This window comes from Antrostomus carolinensis, unplaced genomic scaffold (assembly GCF_000700745.2).
Source record: "Antrostomus carolinensis isolate BGI_N321 unplaced genomic scaffold, ASM70074v2 scaffold6862, whole genome shotgun sequence".
NCBI classification, from domain to species: domain Eukaryota; kingdom Metazoa; phylum Chordata; class Aves; order Caprimulgiformes; family Caprimulgidae; genus Antrostomus; species Antrostomus carolinensis.
Genome location: NW_010301560.1, coordinates 8,968 through 32,529, shown reverse-complemented (window position 1 = coordinate 32,529; position 23,562 = coordinate 8,968). Strand labels below are relative to the sequence as shown.

The following is a 23,562-nucleotide window of genomic DNA, read 5'->3' as shown; positions in this document are numbered from 1 at the left end:
AGCTGGTGCAAGGACATGAAAAATATACAAGGCCAGAATAATCACAGATGCGTAGCTATGCAAACTCACCTACAATCACATCACCTTTAGAGAAACGGAGGAAAAGATACGCTGTGAAAGGACTGTTCCTCAGACCGCTATTTCTAACGCTGTGGTGACAGATTTTGTCTCCAGTCAGACCAAAAATTGACAGTAATGCTATGTTTGTCTCACACAAAGTACAGCACAACGTCGCTCTTGCCTGTCAAGGTACGTGCCAACATTTCCAGGTTTTAAGTATGGTACAAAAGCTGTAGTGATCTACCAGCTCACAGGAAGCACTGGCCAGTACCTCACACCCCAGAAAGCACTATAAATAACCCCATGCTCCAGCCAAATGACTTAAAAACAATTAAAATGTCAACTTGACTTTACAAAAGTGTTCTAGATCTTTATAACTGTGACAGAACCTTTCATTTAATTCTAAATGGATATCTCACTCTCTCCTAACTTACCTTGTCAGTTAACATCCTCAGCTTCAAATGAAAACTTAAAGACAGAGCTGAAACTCCCCATGCTGGACAAACTGGATGCATGGAAGCATTGGGACATGGAAACATGACAAAATGCACTGATTTTTGAAACAAAGTCAAGCTCTTTCTTAGATAATTGAAAGGGGGAAACATGCAAATACAGGAATGAACAGCTTATTCAGAAATGAAAATCACATAGATTCATGTGAAATACGGTAATAAAAAAAATACAAAAATATCGTGCAATAACAACCGCTCTACCCCCGTATAAAGGTGAACTACTTAATAAAAATATCCATTGACCATGCAAAATTATAAACGACTAGTGTTACACAAGACATATATTACAGAAAGGAAACAGGAAGGACATGCTAGTAGATCAGCTTTTCCAAATTCTGACCAGAGTGGCAGTGAGCTGTTCAACCCACCAGTGCGTTTGAGAGGAGCAGAGACACCCGTGGTGTTTAACAGCCGGGTGCCCAGAACACCCACATCCTCCCCTCTCCTGCTTTCGCTACTCTAACGCCTGGGAGCTGCAGGCCACTTCAGCATGACCAGCTGCTTCGCCAACACCAGCGTGTATTTACAGCTTATAAAGCAGACTGTAACGTCACATCCTTTGGCAGCTTGCAGACAGACAGACGGACAAGACAAGTGACCTGCTCCAAGTCAGTCTTGTGCTCAATCCGGTAAGCTCTGTCTCTTTTCAAAGTGCAAAATGACATTTCAAGCAGAGCAAACCTAAAACACTGAGAAAGGACAAACACTGCTCGCACACACATCACCAGGCCTACACTGTAATTAGAGGGTGTGCTTAGCACGACACACTGCACCATTAATCCATGTCCTGGAGGCAGGCTAACGCCTCAGCTGAGGGAAAAGAGAAGAGAAACCGAAGGAGAAAAGAAAGTGCAACAGTAAGTATTGCATCCACGGGCTACTACTTCCTAGCTTAACTGGGATCTCTGCAAATCTGAGAGACTGGAAGGAGATACGATTATCAGCAGTCAGTCCCATGAACCTAATTCAGACTGGGACACAGGAGCTGGATTCCTCTTAAACTCACCAAAATGAGCACAGTCTATTTCACTGAAAAACAGGTTTCCAAAAGTTCCAAAAGAAGTTAACCAAACAGTGTGTGTGTGTGTGTGTGTGTGTGTGTGTGTGTGTGTGTGTGTGTGTGTGTGTGTGTGTGTGTGTGTGTGTGTGTGTGTGTGTGTGTGTGTGTGTGTGTGTGTGTGTGTCTGTGTGTGTGTGTGTGTCTGTGTGCACATGTGCTTATTTTTAATGAAAAAAAAATTTAAAAAAATCTGGTACCAAGTGAGATCTTTCTCTTCAGGGAGTTTCTTTTTTCCTTCAATTTTTAATCTCTTCTATGCCCTTTCCTTTCTTTCAGAAACATAAATCAATGACAAGTTTTAACTTTTTGTAATCATGTATTCTCTTTCCATTTAATTTTTTTTTCTTTAATTTTTCTCATGGAAAAAGAGTGTGTCAGAAAAGGAAGGGGACAGCCATATTGGAACACAATGTTTGTTTCCATTTAAAAAAAATAATTTTATTAACAACCTGGAAGATTCAGGGAAAAACGGGATAAGATGAAAGTTGTTTCTTTCCTGAATTCAGTATTACTTTTACCCCTGGAAATTCAGGTTTGGCCTGACATTACCTAGAAGTAAGCATTAGAAAAAGATACATTCTAAAGCGATTCCAGCCAGGCTGAAGGCAGGTGAAAGCGACAGAACAGGACTTATATTTCCAATAGATATGGTGACCTGCTAACGGCCTTGGTGTGGCATTCACAGTGAGATACTGGCTCAGGTGTGGCAACGGGAAGATTCCAGATAATCTGTTTGGATAAAGGGCTAAGGTGGTTCACTGGGAAATTCACTGTGTCAAAGACAGTGTACAGATCAGATCAGAGTATTACTATATGAGAAAAAAAAAAAGAAGACTATGAAACAAAAAGTTGCAGCTTGTTTCACTCTCTTTCTCCTCCTTTTCAAAACGTCTTGATTTTACACTGCCCTGCCCAAGTGGCGGGTGCTCAATAAACTTTCAACCACCAACCTCCCCAACTGTTTCCTCATTCAACTGGTGGGGTTTCTCAAGCTCACTTTGCTCTGATCAAGAAGTTATTATTACTATTAATAATCCAGGTTAGTTACAGCAAGGATTAAAGAGAGAAAACGATGTTTGTGTCTTAATGACTCGGGAACGATGACGGAAGCAAAGCGTAAGCATGCCATAGGAGAGCAGGAGCATTCTGATGCTAAAGTGCATTCAATGTGTCCATCTCTGAACAGCATATCATGGAAGGCAGGCAGCAAATGACAACACCTGAATTGCAGCTATCCTTCATTTGGGCTGGCAATTAAGTTCTCCGTTGCCATAGAAAATTAAGCAATGTCCATGGAAGGTGATGCCATATTCTCTGCGTCTTGGCATATTCCATAATAGGCTGCATCTTGCCTTTTGATATGTAAACAATGTACATGATTTTTTCCCCTCAAATGACAACTTTTAAGAAGAGTGCAAAAAAAAAACCATCTTTTGAACTGCTCAAACTCATTCAAAATGTCTGGGGTTCATGGACCTTGTTGTCACATTGTTATTTGCAGAACGATTTGAAAAATACGTGCAGGTTAAAAAAATAAGATCAAATAAAGCATGCAGTGCTATATACATGTCTCAATATCCAAAAATGTGAAAGGTACCTTGCACTCATCTACTATGACTGAGTTGTGAGCTGCAAAAACACATTGGTTTGAGTTGTTTTCCCTATGATTTTTCATGTCATCATAGATTGACTGAGTCTTGGTCATTTCAATGTCTTCGTGTCCTTTATGATGGGAATCAATGGTGTCAAGTTCTGCCTTGGAAAGGTGGTAGACAATGCCAGCACCAAAAGAATCCCCCACTACATTGACTGACGTTCTCATCCGGTCCCTACAAAAGAAGCAAAAGGCAGAGGCTGAATGGCATGAGAGGGCAAAGAGCAGGACACGCAGCCCTGTTAACGTCACAGCTACAGCACTCACTTCAGAACGTCTGAGGCATCCTCAGAACAGAAAGATGACAGCTCCCCAGTGCAACTGAAAAAGCTTGCCTTCCCAGGGGATGCGTTCAGGCAGGGAGGATGTGCAAACTCCCATGTCCCAGCTGCTCACACTCATGGATTTTGGCAAAGAACCTGCGCTAGAGACCCAGCCAAACTGCAGAGCTGTGCCCAGCTGAGATCTCCCCAGTGCCTGCTTCTGGAGCTGGAGTTTCCATGTCAGGGTGCCGGGCTCACATCGTTGCCCTCTGTTTAATCTGATTGTATCAGAGCACTGAACTTAGTGCAGCCAGAGAGAAGGATGTTGGATCTGATGAAGGGTTCTCATTTCTGGGATGGATTAACAAATGGCCTCTCCCTTAACTCTCAGTGAGCAAACTATAGGAAAAAAAACATGCCTGAGATATCTCCACAAGGCTCAGGCCATGGAAGCTCCTCTCCTGGCACCAGACAGGGATCTGTTAGCACAGCAGCATGCCCACTCACCACTGTACACCAGAGCTCAGCATATGAGGCAACCAAATACCGGTCAGAGGCTACCGTGACAGTGACGAGTAGCCCTGTTGTAGGAGGGTGCCAACAGAGGCTCACACGGTGGCTTCGTGACAAAGAACTGTGTTTGTTGGCACTCCAGGAGAGCATGCCGTGGGACAGACACGCCACCTTTCTCCTGTCTCCTGTTTTTAGATCGCGGCTCTATCTGTCAGCAGCCAACAGGCTGTGGATTTTCCCTGATTTCAGAATTCTGCCCCAAACCTGCCCAAAATTCTGCAAAAATGGGAGATGGTCTCACAGAGCACGGCAGGAGCTTGGGCTCTCTTTCCTACTGCAAGTAGGCTGTATTACACATCTTGAAATCATCTAAAACCTCATTTGCCTCTTCATATCTGAACTAAACATAAGAATCCTGTAAACCTTCTGACCGAGGGTGGCAATTTAAAGCTGCTGCAGAAACTGAGTCTGGCTTTCTCAAATAGGTTGGTGAAGCAATTACACTGATGAATTCTCAGAGGTATATCCACGAAGACTCATTTACACAACATGGGCAGGCTGAACAGTGTGGACATGTGCCAAGTGACAGAAAAGCCAGCACGTAATATCTCATTTCCCGTGACAGTGATTAATTTTAAAACACCCTTTCTAGTATTTCTGGTACTGGATTTGTGTGACATCTCCTTTTCCTGTAGAACACTGAGAAAAAAAACCCCTAAATATATAAATATAAACACCAAAGTGATAAACATTCACTACACATGCCTATTCATGGCCATACAAACTTCTGAGCCCTTTCTAACATCTTTGCTCGAAATATCTGTAAATCCACCTTTCCCAGCTGTGGAACTGTATTCCCTTTGAAGTTTCTCCTGTCCCTCTCTACATTATCATGCTTATATATTTGGAGGTTGTGGTGTAATATCTTAGTTGAAGCAGTTCATTTTTATTTTTTTTAATCATCAAAAGAATACCCAGAAGGTAAAACCCCCTCCAATATTCCCCCTGAAAAACAAATAAACCAACAACCCATAGCAGGAAAACATTCTTCCAGTTTTGCTTCACACAAACGAAATGCTTTATATAGTTCTCACCTCAAGTTTGTGAAGAGTGCTTTAAACCTGGTCAGCGTGGCAGAATAGGAAAACATGACTTTCCAAGTTAAATTTTTAATTAAGACCATCAAATATACTGAACCCAGAAATGTAGCTCCACAAAAAGAACACCTGCTTAACTTTTCTGTACAAGTGGTATTAAATTTTGAAAGGATTTGCTGATGGCAGACGACAGAGGCATAATATAGGATGCCAAAAAAACAAGGTGGAAAGAATACATAAGTATAAATGAGGCACAACTCAAATTCTGAAAGGGTCTTTTGGGCCAAAGAACACCCTAAGAAGAACAAAGAAGACTGTACTTGCTCTTTTGCTAAAAACAACCAACCAATTAATTCCAGTTATGCTGGAATGATATAAATAAAATCAACATAGGAAAGTTGCAGCCTAGTAAATTATTTGCCCCAACACAGTTACCTCTGCACAGTGCATTAGAGCTTCTGAGAGGAATAATGGGACTGAAAGTCAAGGCTCTCCCTCAAAAGCCAACTCAAGATCTGGTAAGAATGGGCTTCGTAGGAATTGGGAAGTAATTCTTTAAATCCTGATAATGGTTAATGCTTAATTTCCTCCAACTGGCATGAATCAGAAGAACTGGAAGCTTAACAAGGTAGGTGAAAGGAGTAGAAATGCGAGTTGAATCAAGGCCCCTCGTTATTAACGGTACAGCCCAGCTACAGCACGGCCCTATGCAAAAAGGTTACTCCTGTTCCCTGAAAGCTCGAAAACCCGGTATATCAACCTTACCAGATTTTAGAAAAGAGATTAAAATCTTAGCACACCTGCTCAGTCAGAGACCAGGTGACACATTTAACTTGCCTCACCTCTGTCATTATAGGAGAGAGCTCCTGTTTTCTGTAGTTTAATTCGATTTATGTAAGGCCCTATTCATAACATCCAGACATCAACTGGGTCTGAATTGTCTAAGTTTAGACCTAAGCCAAGGAACAGAGGCAGAACTCAAGCAATCTTTTCTGAGTTACTGAATGAAGGTTTAAATACCAGCTCAGCCATCCAGGCCCACTCTCTCTAATTCCTCTCTTCGCTGCAAAACACCACTGTATTTGAGGTTGTGCTATGATATTTGCTAAGCTTGTCAGTCTCACATCTGGCAAGCAGCCAGCTTCTGGCTAGAGCAAAAGCAGCTGGTTTTATTCCAGCTGTTGGCATATAGTTACTGTCCTATTAAATGTCACTGCTGTGTTGTGCTTAGTTTTAAACTGAGAAACTCTGAGAGTTGTGAAATCTTGGGAAACCTGCCTGGTGAAAGCTCACACTGTGTCTGTATGTGTGGGAGGCGAAAAGGTTGAGCAACCTAAAGTCTGGATACTGGAGAAGCTTGAGAAGAAATCGATACAGAAACCTTTTGGCTCCAATTTGAAGGAGAGAGTGCCAAGTTTAAGGACAATCAAAAGTCAGTTTTGAGTTACACCATGACCAAATCACAGTTGCAGATGATGGTAGTATTGTAAAATCAACTGACGTTCTGATATTTTCTCTCACCAGAAATATTGGAAAAATCATGGAGTAGGATGTTTTTTAAACGCTTTCATTATCTGGAATTAAAATAAAAGAGCTATTCCAAATACTTCTACATGTCTGGTTGCAATTACACAATGGTTCCAGAAAAGTGGTTGGAATTGGGTCTTAAATATTTTATTAACGTTCTCTTTTACATTCTGTTAGAAATACTGCTGTTACATTATTTGAGGATCTGAAGAAACAAGAAGACATTTGAAAGTAAAGAAAATATCATCTTAGACCTTTCATTTCAGATATTCCTTGAGTCTGGTTTGTGGGCCCAAAAGCTTGCTCAGAAGTTGGCTTGTGTGCCTTGTCTTAACATCAGCAGTGTCAGCAGCACCATTTTCCATCTCTCATGAGAACATTGTGGCTACCACAACACAACCACTGGTTGACATATAGCTGTTGACATATATTAATTAGCACAACACTTCCACCAACAAACTTTGTCTTAACTTTGCAGCACTAGTGGCACAACACAGAGCTTTTCATCTCCTTTTTTGTCTCTTTTTTCCCTTCTTTTCCCCCTACCTTTCGTTTCTGAATCATGCTGCAGTTGCACTGCTGGTTGTTAGGCCAGAAGGATCCAAACTCAATCATTTGTGCTGAAAGGTTCTTTTGCCTGGCATTTATTTTGGAAAGACACCTTGAAATATTTCTTTCAGAAGCTCTAGCCTTCCTGTACTCACATTCAAAACCGCTACAGCTCCACAATACAGATGCTTTGATTTCCTGAGCAGGGCTGGATGAGCCAGCAGTAACAACGCTGCTGCAGCTGAGCCTGAAACACAACACCTCCCGGTCCATCAGACCTGCTGCCACACTTACAGCTCTGAGGTTTGCTAGTGTGGGCAGAACTTCTCAGTCCACAGGGATATTTTTAAATGACATTTCCCTAAAAAAACAAACAAACCACAGGCTCCTTTTGCACATCGTCCTACCACCTGCAGAAACCTACCGACTGGCCTTTGAGAGCCAGCAAAAACATGTCTTTAAAATGCATATGCACCGCCCTTTTCCTCTCCTCCTCTTAGCTGCAGATTCCTGTTTTCAATCATGACCTCATAAATACAATGAACTCACAGTATAGCACATTTTTCCCCACACCAGCTGTACTCTGACTGCTGACCCCTGCCTCATTTCACCATTCTGAGTCCTGATGTCATGATATTCAGTTATATATAAAATATGTAAGTCATCTTTTCCCTCTGCCTTCCCAAGCTGTAAATTCCTCTTTCCTTTTTCCCTGAAGCAGAAATCGGAGCTGTGTGCTATTCTTCACAACTCTTAGTGACAAGATAGGTAATAATAGATGAAAGTATAGCAGTAGGTTCAAGATACATGTCAGAGAATTGACTAAGTTCTTGAATTCTCCTCGATAAGCCAAAAGATAATGATTTTCTATTTTATCTTCACATTCTCAACTCTGCTGTTCCTTCTTGCATAATTTTAGTAGCGTATCTGGGACTGAGACCTCCCACAAGCGGGCAGCTGGGGCTGCTAGTGCAGGAAGAAATACACAAATACTACAGAGTGGAACTTACATCTTCCCTTCTGGGCACTGCAGCTGGCACAACAGGAACATACACCTTTGCTACACGAAGGAATATTAGGGAAGAGGTGGCTGTTGACCAGAACAGACAGTGCTGCAGCAGTACAGGACAGTATAAAAGCCTCTAGCAGCCAGTACAACTTAGAGGACCACCGAGTCCCTGCCAGCTCCGCGCAGGTGACAGAAGGATACCCACGTCGCCAAATGACAAGCAAAAGGATGTGGCTTGGCATATTCTCTGTCTATATTTGCAGCTTCTGTATTCAAACGTTAAAGAACAAAAGCCTTGGAAAACTATCAGTGGGTTAGCTGTTTCTTGCTGGAGGAGCTGCAGTGGCACCAAAGGACTTTGATGGCATTTGAAAAGGAAAGTCTGTCTGTCCAGTCTGAGGGATCTGTCAGTAAAATCAAACTAGGGAATGACCTTCTCTCTCATTTTGCTTCCTTGTTTGCCCTTGGTTTATATCCTGCTCTAGGACAGTTTCTTTCTTAAAAGTATTTGACTTTCTTATGTACAAAAAGAAATAGACTTTCCCCACTACAAGTGTAAAACATTTGATACTACAAATGCCCAAATCACCCTGTAACTTGCTGACAACATCCCAATGGAACCTGCATTTTCAGCACTGTCCTTAATTTTGGACCAGAACTATAAGAAACGGAAATATGAAAGCAAAGATTGGAAAACTGCTCTTGAGTTACGATGTCTGTGATGGAGAGGCACCAGCAGGAAGAAGAAAATACATGAGTGTGAGCCCAAGAGCCTTTCAGGAAGATCCTTCTCACAGAAAATTACTTCAGTAGCTCTATAACAATTTGTACCAGCTGAGAAGCTGTTTTCAGTGTCTCCTAATTCATCAAATAGCCTATTTCCTCCTTGGCTTCATCTGTAGAGAAGAGCCGTACAGGTCTGTAAGATCAACAGCTGAACAGCACTAGGGACAAGCATTACTTCACCACGTTTCCTGCACTGAGCAGTGGAGTCAGCACAACTTACAAGAGCCAGTCAACAGCAACAAGCAGACTGATGTCCTGGGTAGGCAGACCCACGGCAGTCAGGATCAGAAGCATGGTGACAAGTCCTGCACTGGGAATACTGGCAGCTCCAACACTTGCAAGGGTGGCGGTCAAACTGCAAAAACAAAAATTGAATGTGGGTAGCAGGAAGAGCAGTCTACACTTTCATACTCATGTGGTCATTAGTTTTAATGAGTCCCTCCCAGAAAACTAATGACTACATGATAAATCATGGTAAGCTCAGGCCATAGTTTTCACACTTGTGTTTCTCAAAAAATATTTATTAGGCCAGACCTATGGGGTTTGTTCTGAGAGTTTTAAGAGAGTTGTCTGAGAGTTTTAAGTTCTGTAAGTTGGTTATGCCATGCGAGTCTTTGACCTGGTGTGGTTTTCTGAGCTCTACCAAGACATCCAGGGTGTTGAATCCTGAGTTTTGATCATCCAGACTTGCTGAAGTTTGGTGCCTTCAGGTTGAATTTTCAGTGTGGTTCATTTCTGTTTATTTATGGTACTTGAAGACTGAATGGTGAGGTAACGGCTGAGAGAAAGTGGTTATTATAAAGTACAGGAGAGTAAAAGTCTTGGTATCCCAAACTCCCACAGTACAAGCCAGTGGCGTACCAAGCCTCTATATAAATCACCTGAGATGAAAAAGCAAAAGTCATCTGATTGATTGCTTCATAGATCCAAACCTGTCTTTGTTTTCACAGTAAAAGTCTTGGTATCCCAAACTCCCACAGCACAAGCCAGTGGCGTACCAAGCCTCAATATAAATCACCTGAGATGAAAAAGCAAAATTCATCTGATTGCTGCATAGATCCAAACCTGTCTTTGTTTTCGTCTCTCTTATTTTTTGATCACTGATTGAATGTCTGTGCTCCAAATGTTTGTAAAATACAACACAGACCATAACAAATATCAACACCATTGGACAGTCCTGTGAAGAACAGAAAGTAAATTTGTCAGAGAACAAGCCAAGGAGAGAAAACCAGGGAAGAGAGGAGAAGGAAAGGGAGGGAAAGGAAAAAGGAATAAGGAAAAAGAAACAAGGAAAAAGTTGGAAAAAGGTAACTCCGGCTTTTTAAACACAGAGATGAGCAACATGGTTGTACTTCTGTGGGTGTATGCAACAAATCTGAAAGTGCTTCCAACACAGAAGTAGAGGAAAAAGGTCTCTGTGGGGAAATCCTTGTCTGTTAGCCACAGAACTAACCTGGGAGGATGTCAGCCTGACTCAGAGCTGGCAGATGGCGGGGTCTGACCCAGACAATCCAGGTTGCAGTGTGTTTGTTGGGTGTCTGGGTTAGAGGGCAACCTGGCCGAGTAAGCAGCCGGCTGGGTCCAGCAGGTACGTGGGCAGGAGGCTCTGCTCTGCCGTTGGGCTCTGCACACAGTGCCAGCTCCTCAGGGGCCTCCAGCCTGGACTGGTGAGGGATTGCTTACAGGCTCCATGAGGAAATGCTCCTGCCAACCCCTGCACAGCAGCGCTTTCGGGGTAGGAGGAGTAACTCGGGTTCAAGCCTACCAAATCTCTTGGACAACAGCCGATTCCTGACTTCAGTCTCCCTGCTCTCAATGTGGTTTAATATGCAGCATGTCTGAAATGGATGTTTTCAGTCTTAGCAACAAATATGCATCACGCAGGTCTAGCATCTGCCTTCATTAGAAGCAGCCCTGAACCTTTCAGAAACTTTGTCTTTAGTATTTCAGGAGCTGGGGCAGGAGGTAAAGAAATGGAAAATGTGGAACCAGTATATCTGGGCAAGAAACATAGAATTAGACATCCCTTTGCAGGAGTTTCTTTAGTGTTAAAAGGGTTTCATAAAAGAAAGGTAGGTGGGTGAAAACTACAGGAAGAAGGAAAACTTGGCAGCCTTCACTTGTGGTTTTCATTTTAACTATTCAAAATGTTAGGCCTGGTGTCTTCATCAAGTTTTCCATTGCAAATTCACTTTAGCTGCAGCAGTCATAACTTTGCCATTGCTTTTTATTAGTCACTCTACCTAACAGGTCTTAAAACTCCATTACAGTAAACAATCTTCAATGGGTAACTTCCCTTTGTCCTTCCAGGTATTCACTTTAGTCCTAGGTATGACAACTTGATATGAAAAGACTAGAGCTAAGATTTCCTGGGTTAGAGATAAAGAGCCTGGGAGTATCCAGATGGTGTTACAGGCAATCTCACCCTCAGGCTAGGCTATTCTCAGTCCATTTTGTTCACTAAAGTCACAGAAGAAGTACAGGCAAACATAAATACATGGATATATTTTTTTAGGTAGACTTTTTTCTTCCAGTGTATAGAAACAGATATATTCTAGAAAGTTAATACCCCACATATGGCTTGTAGCGTCCCTCTATACTAAAAGAGGCACTGCACTGTATTTTACATTGTATTGTCAGCTGCAGCACAGTGTAAAACACCACCAGCGAGTCCTGAGGCTGCAAATGACAGGAAATCTATCACCAGGGAACCAGAACATAAGTATAGGACATTCCTTTGCATATCATTATTCAAAATCCATGGATTTCACAGTGAATCCCACAGCCCAGATTCTCACAGCATCACATTTTACAGCCCATAGAAACAAAGCCTACAGGTATTTTGAACTGACCTCACAGTAACTATCTGGCCTCCATCCAGATCAATTCCATTCATCTGTGCTATGAAGATGGCAGCCACAGCTTCATAAAGGGCAGTTCCATCCATGTTAATTGTTGCTCCAACGGGAAGAACAAACCTTGTTACACGCTTATCAATGCCCAGATTTTCTTCAAGACACCGGAATGTGACAGGTAATGTTCCAGCACTGCAGGAGAGAAAGCAAAGAAGTAGAGATGACACAATTACAGTATAATATATACACATAAGGGAGCAAAGTCAGAAATTCTGCTGTCATTGTTTACATTTTCTCCTTCCAATTTCTGCTGTGATTCAAATCTTTTTTAGCCAATTTTTAAATTAAGCCTACATTTAGCTGGAGGTGGGACTGAGGCCAAGACACGAACATGACTTGAAGTAAGGATGAGAGCTTGAGAGAGTGTAGATTAATTTTCCAGATTCATTTATCAATTATTTCTCGCATTTTGTTCAAAAAGACAAGTTCCAGATGTTTTCTGATAGACAGAACAATGGTCCCTGAGCGTAGGGACAAATCCTAACTTTCTTTGACTGTGAATTTGCTCTGAATGGAGAAATCAGTGTTGCATTAAGGGATGAAAAAGCCAGGTAAAAGATACGACTCATGGAGTTCCCAGGCACTGGAGGACAGGAAAGGATATGAAACACAGCTGGAGGACAGCAAGAGATGCAAAAGATGGCTGGAGTTGGGGAACAGCTCCTTGCACAGATCCACGGGGCCTTGCCTCTGTGGGAATAGTTCAGGCTATTGTATTCACTTGTTTAAAATAAAACACCTTCATGAAAAACCACTGCTGAAAACAGAACACACTCTTTTTTCCTGCAGATGCAAATACCTTCTCCTTCTTCCCCCCCCTAGCCGGTCTGCCTGCCTCAGACAAAGGACTTGCTGCAAGAAGCACGAAGCCCAACACAGGAGCATGTTTTCGCTCCTTACTTTTCTGTGTTATCTCTGAGGTCCAGTTCACCACTAAATGACGCTGGTTGTTACCTGAGAAGCTGTTCTGAAAAGAAAGCTGACCTGAGGAAAGTCTTTTTAACTGGCGTTTCATACAGCAGCAGCTGGAGCACATCTGTTGTGGTTTATTTGCTTTTCTTCAGGTGAGTTGGCAGAATTTCTCAAAGGTCTTCACTACTGTATCCCACTAATTCTGGTGTCACTGCCCCTACAAAAATACTAGTTTGCTCAGAGAAGAGTAAAGGACTAGACTCACCAAATCTTCTCCAATAAATACTTGCAGCATCTAGTTGCTAGCGCCTTGCAACTTCAGGATCTTTGAAACTCATTCATTCATCCACTACCACAGAGATGCTATTGGGTACAAAAAATGTAATCTTTCCATTTTATAGACACTTAAACCATGGAAAAGGGAGATTAAGGAATGACTGAGATGATACCTATAACTCTATGATAACTATAGAAATGTAGTGTCGTAATAAATGTCCTAGGTTATCTGGAACAAGCACATGAGGCTGACCTATCTCGCATGGGATCTAATGAAAAACTCCAAACCTTCTGGATTGGCAGATGTCCAAGTCACTTCCTAAATGACTCCTCTTGTCCTACATCTATGGAAACATGAGTTAGAAGACAGGACCTTCTAGATCCCCACTTTCTGCTCAAATGACTGGACCATCCTCTGTCCACAGAGGTGATTTTTTTAACAGATGTCAAGAAGTCAGATACACAGTACCAATCATTTGTGTTCTAGCATCTTTACAAATATATTTGTAATTATGATTTATTTTACTGTTGTTTTAATCAAAGGTAACCAAATGCTTAATATTCTGCAGGTTTGGCCAAATCAAAGAGAATTCATACTTTCTAAAAACAATGATGTAGTATATTATCTCCTAAGTTACTCTAGCAGTTATATTTACAGCAGATAGCAGAAAATACCTAGTGAGTCACTAACCAATCAATACCTACTGGTCAGTTTTCAAGTCATTTCCAGGATCACTTTGCCTCCTACAGCAAAGACATTCCTATGTCTTATTAAAAGAAAAACAGAATAGAAAATGTAGTTCACTGACACACACTGAAGCTCAGCCAGATAAGGTTCTTTTTCTTCAGAAATACAAGTCCCACCTTTTGCTTTGCTGTTACAAATCAGATCATCAGCACAAGGTGTGCACCAGCCACGGCCTCCCATCATTGCTGTGAACCCCGGCGGGCTCAGCAGGCAGGAACTGTGCAAATCTATTCCTCCTTCAGTTTTGCCACCGTGAGCAAGGACAGGTGGGCAGGCCATGGAGACAAGGTGTGTCTATTAGAAGAGCACAGTATGTAGATGCCTTCCATGGTTCCTCAGCCTGGCCAAAGAGCTTTAATGGGTCGCTGAATAGGAAGCATCTGCAACTTCCAGAGGTACCAGGTTTAGACCATATGATGGTGATTGTTGTCATGTGGTCACTTGTCTGTGGTGCTACTGCCAATGCCAGAAAAGAAGGCAAAAAATAGGACTCTGCAGTTGGCTGTAGAACCTCTCTAAGGAGTCCTGAAGGTGCGTGGTTATTTTTATTTCTTTCAACATGGCTGGATTAAAAATAGTCCTGATTCAATGGCATAAAATGATTTTGCAGTGAAGGTCAGAACAGCAGATGTATTATCTCTAAACAGCAGCTGATAATCTGCTAAGAAATAAAGCAAGCTGTTATTTCTCAAGCATACCTGGAAGCTGTGCCCAGAGCTGTGATCCATGCCTGGAAAATCCCAGCAAGGAATGAAAATGGGCTTTTCCTTGTTATTACAAAGTAGAGCAGAGGCAGGAAGATCCCCCCATGGATGACAAGACCCACGATCACGGTGACCATGTACATGCCAAGTTGTCTAGCAACTACTTCCAAGTCCTTGATGGCAATGATTTTTCCACAGATGAGGCAAGCAATGCCCAAGGGGGAATACCTGGAGAAAGAGAACAAGCACAGACAGAACTAGTCCTTGCAGCACAGTCATAAAAGCTGTGCTCAACAGAGTACAGGCTGGAGACAGAGCAGGGGGCTCTCGGGCACAGCACTGTGATGCAGATCAGGAACTGATGGAAATTCAATGAATAGCTTTCACATCTTTTTAAAAAATAACGGCCATCTTCGGCAAATTCCCCATCTACCTCATTTTATTCCATCCCATCAAATGGAATATGCATTTCCTGAATAGTCTTTGATCCTGGAATAACACTGTACAATGTGGTTGTGGATCATTATGAAGAGTCCTGTAGTCTTTGTTGTCGATACGTAACTTTTACAACCCATTGCTCACCTGCTTTCGGGGAGATACATCATTTGCTTTAGTGAAACTATCTGCTAAAATGACTTGCTTTCACCTTGGAGGCTGCAAATGTTTCTGTTATGTTCTTTCAATAACTTGAACAAATGCTTTTTAGTTTATAGATTCTTTGTTAATTACGTGCTTTTCTTACTTAGGGTAGGGTTTTTATCACCTCACTTATGTGATACTCCAATGGCATAAACGGAACTTTTAAATACGATAATGGTAGCACAGTTTGGTAAGTAACAAAATTGAATTGAATGGATATTATTTTAAAAGTATAATAATTAGCTATAGTGAAAAATGCCTGGAAGTGCAGGGATAGAAGACAATATTTATACCTGCACTGGTAAAGGTTAGTGTATTACATAATTTTAAGTGACATTCACATTCTCAATGTGTTTATAAAACTTAAGCTGGGAGAAAGTAATGCGTGTAACGTGGAGAAACATTAAACAAAATGCATCTCTGAAAATAAACAGTAATACATATTTTCAAAAGTGATTAGTGATTTGGATGCTTAATTAAAGACAACACAAGGGAAACTGGCTTTCGGAATAAAAGTGCTTCGTGTTTCCTGTAAGAAACAGTCTCTCAAGCCATGTGCCCTAAACCTGGAAAGCCTTCAGTCCCTTGAAATGCCAGGCCAGCTGTTATGCCAGTTATCAGGAAAAGTCATGTTTCAATGAACCTGATGAAGCATATTTCTTATAAAGAATTACGTGGTGTCAGAGCCAGATGTCTGATTTGGTTTATGTTTATGTAGTAATGCCGTGCTCCTGAGAGACTGGAGTTGCCACAGGAGTTACAGCTCTCTGTGCAGAGAAATCATAAACCAAACAAAATGTAACTCTGCATAAAGAAGTGCATTTGTCTTTATAAATGCACATAAAACCCCCCTATTTCTGGCCACAACAATTCTTTAAAAATTCTAGACAGAGATGAACAAGTGCAATTCCTGACATCACTCTCTTTTCTCACAAAAAAGGAAAGAAAATGCACGTCAGTAAAAACTAAACACTTACAATGAATTTCTGGAACCTTGAGTGATTTCCTGCCATTGCAACACTGCCTAGTAGAAAAAATTTATACTGTAGGCAAGGTATTAGGTCTTGGGTACACCAAGTGGTGCTAAGTGAAGTGAGAGTAAATTCCAGCTCTTGGAGTGTTAGGAGAGTAGAGTCACCGTCTCTCGATAACAGAGTCAAGAGCAGCAAGTCACAGTCACTACTGAAAGCAAGAGGGCTTTGTGAATAAAAACAACTGTGTTTTATGCAGCAAGACCATCTACAGAAAAGCAGAAGCATAACAGGAAAGCAAAGTCATTGCTGCAAGTTCTTTCTTTTGTTCTACACATTTCCACATCACTGTCGCTATCTTGCATAACAGTCTTCCTTTGAAACACTGATGATGCTGAAGACAGGCGCCTCAGCCACCCTGCTCCCTTTTCCATAAGCTGTGTCCACCTGGATCCTCAGAGAAGTGGCAAACTGCAGTCTTCTAACTCAGGAAATCACTTCCAGGGACACCAGGGAATCACAGGGAGCAAAGATTCCTGTGTTGTGTTGGAGTGGCTATTTCTGTTCTCAAAGACCTGGGGGATACGAGACACAGCAATACGATGCCAAGCGCAGCAATGCATTTTTATGCCCTGAAAAACTGGTTTTGTGTGATACAGCCACGCTTGGCACTGACACAAACAGCTCTGGGGAAGCCCTCGGAAGAAACCCCCCCAAAAAAGGATAGATAGAAAGGTCACAAGGGCTCAGTCTTAATTGGGTAAGGTCACTCCCTTGAAGGCAAGCCAGCCCCCATTATTATGAACGATATACTTCAAAAACAGGACAGATACCTTCCAGTGACCCCGTGGGGTGAAGGTGTAAGACAAAGATTCTGCAGAAACTATGGGTGGAGGGACACATCACTGAAAGGCACTGGAATTTTATTTCATGATAAATTATTTTTACAACAGAAGACAGTGAATAAAGTGTGTCTCCACGCTTCTTTGTAATCATACCTCCTAGCTTACCCTAGGATTATGCTAACCTCCCAGGAAGATCTGGATGTTCCTTCCTATGTGGGGTGTTCTTGCTTCCTTGAGTGTCCTTCTATGTAATGAACTTCCATAACCAATGTAGCATTTGAAGGCCTGTGCTGGCACCTGCATGTCTTGGATTTCAGTAAACAAAGAACAAAATACCTTCAGAAATATTTCAAGTTGGGTTCTAACAGAATAGAAACAAAGCTGCTGTGGTTCTAACGTACCTGTGAAGCCTTTAAAAAATGAAATATTTAATTATGCTGCTTACTAACAAACTGTGGTCACTATATACTAACAAACTGTGGTCACTATATGCTAGGGTTTTATGAGGTATTTTAAAATCTTTTTTTGTTCTAGAAGTTAGAACTTCAAACTTACCACATGATCATAGTTACTAACTTCATTACAATCTCATTCAGGATGTTGAAGAAATCCACCATCATCTTGGCCTGTTCTCCCATTTTCCCCATAGCAATGCCAAAAGCAATAAAGAATCCTATCAAACCTATTGGGAAAAAATTGCAAGACAAAAAAAAAAGCAAGTAAAACCATGGTTTTTAGGAAGTTTTTGCACCTGATACTACCTGCTAATCCAGTGTTCAGACCCATAGCGTGTTACACATCTCCCGGGACTTTTTAATATGGACTCACTCTCAACTTTCAGAATCATATTCAGAATGTCTTTCATTCTTCAGTATTTTACTAAATTCCAGTTTCACTGCCCAACTATGTTTTTTTTCTTTTTTCCTGAATGGATCCAGGTATCAAGAAAATACCTACACCACCATCTTCTCAGTGCCACGCAACTGTTAGAAACCTCACAGCCCCTGGCAAATGGGAGAGGCAACAGAGCACCCTACCATTACTCTTTTTTTGTTGCTGAAACAGTCACTAGAGACCAAGAGTGTTTTTCTCAAGCTTTATAAAGTCCCTTGACAGATTCAACCTACAGACTAGTCACTCCTGCAGTACAGGGAAAGGCAAAAGCAGCCCTGTAACTTTCACAGGCCAGGAGTACTCTGGTTAAATGAAGAAGGTGGGGGTGGGAGGAGAAGGTGGGTCTTGCACTTTAAGCTAAACCACAGAACTCCCATTAAACAGATTAACCTCACTGAAACTGCCTGTCAGTGGATACATAATTGTAGAATTTAATACAAGCAACATTTGGCTCCTAAATTTAAATGCTAAGGTGTGAAAGTCTGGAGTATTGCACAGTCAGTGTGAAAAACCAACGGAGTGCATCTGTCATGGAGCTGTGTCCCCAGTGCTGATCTTCACCAGCCAGCAGTCTTCAGCGTTCAGAGTGGGATTATTAACTGATGCTGACAGATGGTTTGAATCTTCAGCCACCCTTTAAGCTAAACTTTCAGTCATGATATGAGTTCAGTATTTAACAAATGTGTGAACTCAGCTGGGAAATTCCTCAGGAAAAACCCAAGAGGACACAAAAGCATTCAAGAAAAAGGAATTCCAGCTACCCATACTCTGGGAAAAGACAGGCTGTCCCGTATTGTCACACTGGCTTTAGCAACCAGACTTTTTTATTTATGTATTTTTTTTAAATCCAATATCTTGGATAGAAAGTAACTCTTTAGCACCAAGCTATCTTTGATGAGTCACTTGAACAGGGAAGTGAAGGGTATGTTGGTATGCTGCGGAGCACAGAGAAATGATGAAAAGCTTTTCAGTCAAAGACCAAGTGACTTCCTGGAATCCAGACAGATTCATCAGAAATGTGAGGAGGTGGTTTTGTTAATGAATTCCAAAAGAGCTGCCACATTAGCCCTGAGTCAAGTTGGTTGGTATTCGCAGGAATGTGCCTGGCTTCTACAGTTCAGGCAAGCTGGATGGCAATGCCCCAACATTTCCACTTCTTCATTCAAAACCAAACCACACCAAACCAAAAAACTCAGCAACATTTGAGAGTCACTGGTCAGAACACTACAGCAAATCCTCCAACTAAACTGTGGATTTCCTTTCCGTGGGAACTGTATTCAGCCTTCTCAGCCTCTTCTGATCCATGACAGAGCCTGTGCAGAACAAGCCCAGCACTCAATGAAAAGCATCTCTCGCATTGGAAATACTGATTCATTTCAATGCATAAGCAGAGCTCCAGGAGAGAAAAAAGCAAGTGAGGGTAACGGCGTGAGCAACGAGCTGCTGCCTCGTGCAGGATGCAAAATGCCAAGGTGCAGCTTTGGCAGGCTGCTCCTCTGCCCACAGGTGTGGAATGGAAGGAGGAGCCGCGGAGGCAGGCAGAAGACAGCAGCTCCTGGCTCTTGTAGAGAAACACATCACCTCTGATCAGCTCACTGATGTTATCATCTCCCTGCTTCTAAGCAAAGCAGCCGCTGCCAACCAACTCACCAACACCTGGAGAAGCTCTGCAGACACAGCAGCCACTGTGACAGCAGCAGGAGCAGCAGCTCATCAGCTGCAGGGAGTCTGTAAGGGGCCATGTGACCCTAAAAAGTGATGGTCCAGTGGTGAGACAAAGCAGTGGTTTAGGTACTGCCACATGCTGTCCCACTTCAAGGAGGACACCTATGAACCCAGGTGACAGCCACACAGCATCTGTATCCTCAAGAGCAGGCGTGGCAAGGAGGCTACAAACTGAGGGTTAATTTGTGACCAACTTCACTCATGCCAGAAAGTAAGAGGGTGAAGGAGAAGCACTCCTCTCTGGGCTGACAAAACGGTGAGTCTAGGCATGGAGGAGAAAATAGAAGTGGTGTGGCAGCTCTTTGCTCCCCCGCGTCCAGACCACAGTCCGATCAGGTGCCTCAGGAAGGGGTGGGAGATAGGCAGAGCCTCTGTGCCACCCCCACTTGCTGGCTTGTCCAGACAGGATGGCGCAGCGGCAGTTGCTCATAATTCGCAGCTGGTAAAGGTCAGCAGCCAAGATGAAAGAAGGAGGGAGCTGTGACTCAGAGATGTGTCAAGCCTCCCTGGGATTTTTCTTGGGTGGTGCGGTTCACACGCCACCTCTCACTCCAGGCACTGCCTCAAGCCAAATTCTAGTTCAGTGTGCCCAAGATACCTCCTGGAACCAACTGAGCTGAGATTCATCAGGGGGTGGGCAAAGCACTGCCTCCTGAAGCTCTCCCCCGTACTGTTTGCCAGTATGCGTTAGTGCTGATCTAGGTAGGCCACTTCTGGGATGAAAGGATATTTTGGGTACCTCCTACACACTTCCCTGCTCCACTCCAATTAATACCTGCAAAGCTGCCAAGCCAGAGTAATTCGCTTTGATTGTTTCTGTGATACAGTCATATTTGTAGCAAGACCATGAGATTTCCATCTCAGAGACCAGTGGGCAGCCAGTAGGTGGTAACATTGGATGATTATTTGGGGAGACTAAACTTGCACTGAAGAGCAGATCAGACAACACTGGCTGCCCAGTCACAACCAAAAGTGGTGTCATACATATGATGTACGTATTTGACAGGAAAAAGGTCTTCCTACCCAGGACATTCATGCCATCCTTAAATTCAAGTCCCTTCTTAATGACCATCTGGGCTTCTGGTGGTGCTTCGCTCGCTGTCTCATTCATCATGGCAAAGGCAGAGTCCGTGACATTAGGTGGTTCTTCAATGGGTGGTGGCACCAGCACTTTCTTGGTGACAGTTTGGATCTGAAGACAATAAAAAGGGAGAATGAGAATGGAAATAGACTGAATGTAATCCATATGGGAGATCAGGATGTAATAATAATAATAATAATAAAAACAATCCTCACTTGAAATTCCAGGGAACTTTATTTTTAAAGGATTAGACATGCATTCCACAACCTCTCACCCCCTCTTCCAAAAATAAGTTTGTTTTTCAATAGTTCCAAGTGTCACAAAGTCCTGGGAGCCTTCCTCATGACTCTAGTGTGAAAAGTATGGCAAATACTTGTTCCTTACCACTGTGATGGAACACTTTACAGATAGCTAGTCCCTTTGTCCAGCTGCTTCACAAATGGTGCTTCACAGACTGTATGTTACACGTTGACACCATTTATTTAGCACCACAACGCAGGCACTGCTAGGATCAGTCACAGCAGCAGCTCTGCAGTAAGGGTTGTTATTCAGGATGCTCTGCCCAGCTCAAGTTATCCTAGTTAGTTTCATGGTTGACTTGAACCAAAAACTTAGGACATTTCCAACGCTTCACTTGGTGACTGCAAGAGCTCAAAAGGGAATACGCACGGTCCCCTGAGCTCTCTGATTAAAATACAGTGAGTGACAGAGAACAGAAAATTACCAAAGCTGCCAGACACCTGTCCAGTCAAACCTGACCACCTCAACACCAGAAGACATCAGAATGGATCTGGACCCCCCCTGGCACATGAAAGGCAGAGTCAGGGGAAAGCTGGGAAGGAATGGTAGGGGGAGAAATGGGCTTGAGTTTAGGGCAAGGAGAACAGGGAGGAGGGAGTGGGAAAAGAGAGATCTGTGCCTGGCTGCTTTTAGAAGGGATGTTTTCCTCCCACTTCACACCTTGAGCCTTTCCTGCCTCTTCATGGCTCTGGGACAGGCAAAATGCTTAGGAAGCTATGACTGGTTTCCCATCTGCTCCCGACTTTCCTTGTTCCTAGAAACATGGTTGAGCAAGGCATCAGAAATGGTGTATTAGCATTTCAAAGAATATTGGCACCTCTTTCCTGTTGGAATGGACACAGTAATACTATGGATGATGCTCCAGATTCAATCCATGGATTTTAAATACCATACATTGCTCCTTTCAAAACCTGCTGTCCAAATCCAGAGAGGGAGAGTAGAAAACCCACATAGCTTTTAATGAGAAATTCTTCAGTTGTCCTGAAATAACCCAACATCTCTGCACGTTCACATTTTTTTTCAGTTAAATTTAATGTGAGGGATGTTGTCAACACGATACTTTTTATGTGAGGCATCCAGAATGTAAGAATAGAGTCACAGAAATTAGACTCTCTCTACGCACTCCCAAATTCCACTCATCACTTAAGTCAAAGGTCCTCAGCCTTTCTTTGCACAAGGCCACAGACACTAAAAATGCTGAATCTAACATCAAATTTAGACTCTGACAACAATGTCTGAGGCCAGAAAACCATTTAAATGTCACAGTCATATTTACAGATGACAGACCCATTCTCTCTCACAGCACATAAGATCCTAAGTCGGTGCTGGAACAGCAGTCTTCACTATAAGTTAAGACTCCCTTGTGGTCCGTACAAAAATTCAAGAGACGTTGAAATCCCATGGTGGTTCAGAGTTCATTTTGCAAACGAACTGTCTCAAAATTGCAGTGAATCTCAGAATGGAAGTGAGTCCCCTCATTGCTTTCTGCCTGGTCACAAGGGAAGGCATGTAAAACTCCCCCCAGACCACAGTTACACGGTGGGGGGAGATTTTATTTTTTCCCATTGCTGTGCACCCTTCAGAACTATTATTTGCAGGATTTCTGCAGAAAAATTGCTTCCTCCTAAGGCAACCTGGAAACACTGAATGCTCATGGAGAGAGTCTGCATAAATGTAGGAAGAGAAAATATATGTTGACACCATTAAAAGCTGTTAATTTTCCTTCCAAAAAGAGAGACAAGTAAAGCCTGACTCCTTCCTGAGGAGTTAAAGGCTAATAGAAGGCACAAGTTCCACCTGGAAGGGATCCTGACTTACTTTGCAGATGAAAGGTGGCTTTGTGGCAGGGGCTTTCACTGCCAGCTAATTTGGGACCTGATAAAATTAAACACTGAAAAGCCAAAAAGCTCAGCAGTTTTTCTGACTAAGTTTAAAAAACAATCAGTGGAACCGGTGATCCATAACTAGTGAGGTGACCTCAACATTGATATTACACACACTGAAAAAGGAGTATTAATGTTCCAAGAAAACTATCTGACATAGTTTAATTCTTCTTTCTCATGCTTTTTGTCTCTTTGTCGAGGTATCTGACCACTTTCAACTGACTGGAAATTTAATTCTCCTCTCTTCCACCGTTCAAATGAGGGATAGGAATTAAAAACCCATAAGCAACCTGCTCTCCCCTCACTCAATTTTGCAAAAATTAATTTCATATTACATGTGATATTTAGCCACCCACAGTGTGAGCACGTGACTGACATTCCCATGATGATCTGGAAACATTGAGAATGTTCTCTCTTTAAACCCCCAAGGACTATGTGTTTTTATGTGGAAGTCCACAGAAGAAGTGAAGCGATTCCAAGGCCTTTTGGCAGCTTAGATTGCCCTCTATTCTTCCACCCTCCCTGGCCTCTTCTTCCTCCCCCCTCTTCACTTCAGTCTTTGGCCATAACCACGGCGCCAGCTACCATAGCTACCATGCCATTTCACACAGGAACACTTCAGAACAGGTGTGGCAACAA

At 42.5% G+C, this 23,562-nt stretch overlaps 1 protein-coding gene across 2 annotated transcripts in view; it reads right to left on the bottom strand.

Annotated features, from left to right (window-relative positions):
* SLC1A2 (solute carrier family 1 member 2) overlaps positions 1 to 23,562 on the bottom strand; it is a 27,749-nt gene that overhangs the window by 442 nt on the left and 3,745 nt on the right. Inside the window, exons 4-9 of one of the 2 annotated variants that reach the window (XM_010163506.2) lie at positions 20,683 to 20,851; positions 17,596 to 17,722; positions 14,580 to 14,813; positions 11,883 to 12,077; positions 9,251 to 9,385; positions 3,230 to 3,461 (exon numbers count right to left, since the gene is read on the bottom strand). In XM_010163506.2, the coding sequence (XP_010161808.1) occupies positions 3,230 to 3,461; positions 9,251 to 9,385; positions 11,883 to 12,077; positions 14,580 to 14,813; positions 17,596 to 17,722; positions 20,683 to 20,851 (1,092 nt within the window). Of the gene's footprint in view, positions 1 to 2,409; positions 3,462 to 9,250; positions 9,386 to 11,882; positions 12,078 to 14,579; positions 14,814 to 17,595; positions 17,723 to 20,682; positions 20,852 to 23,562 lie in introns of those variants that run through there. The other variant, XM_029083900.1, reaches the window with a different exon arrangement.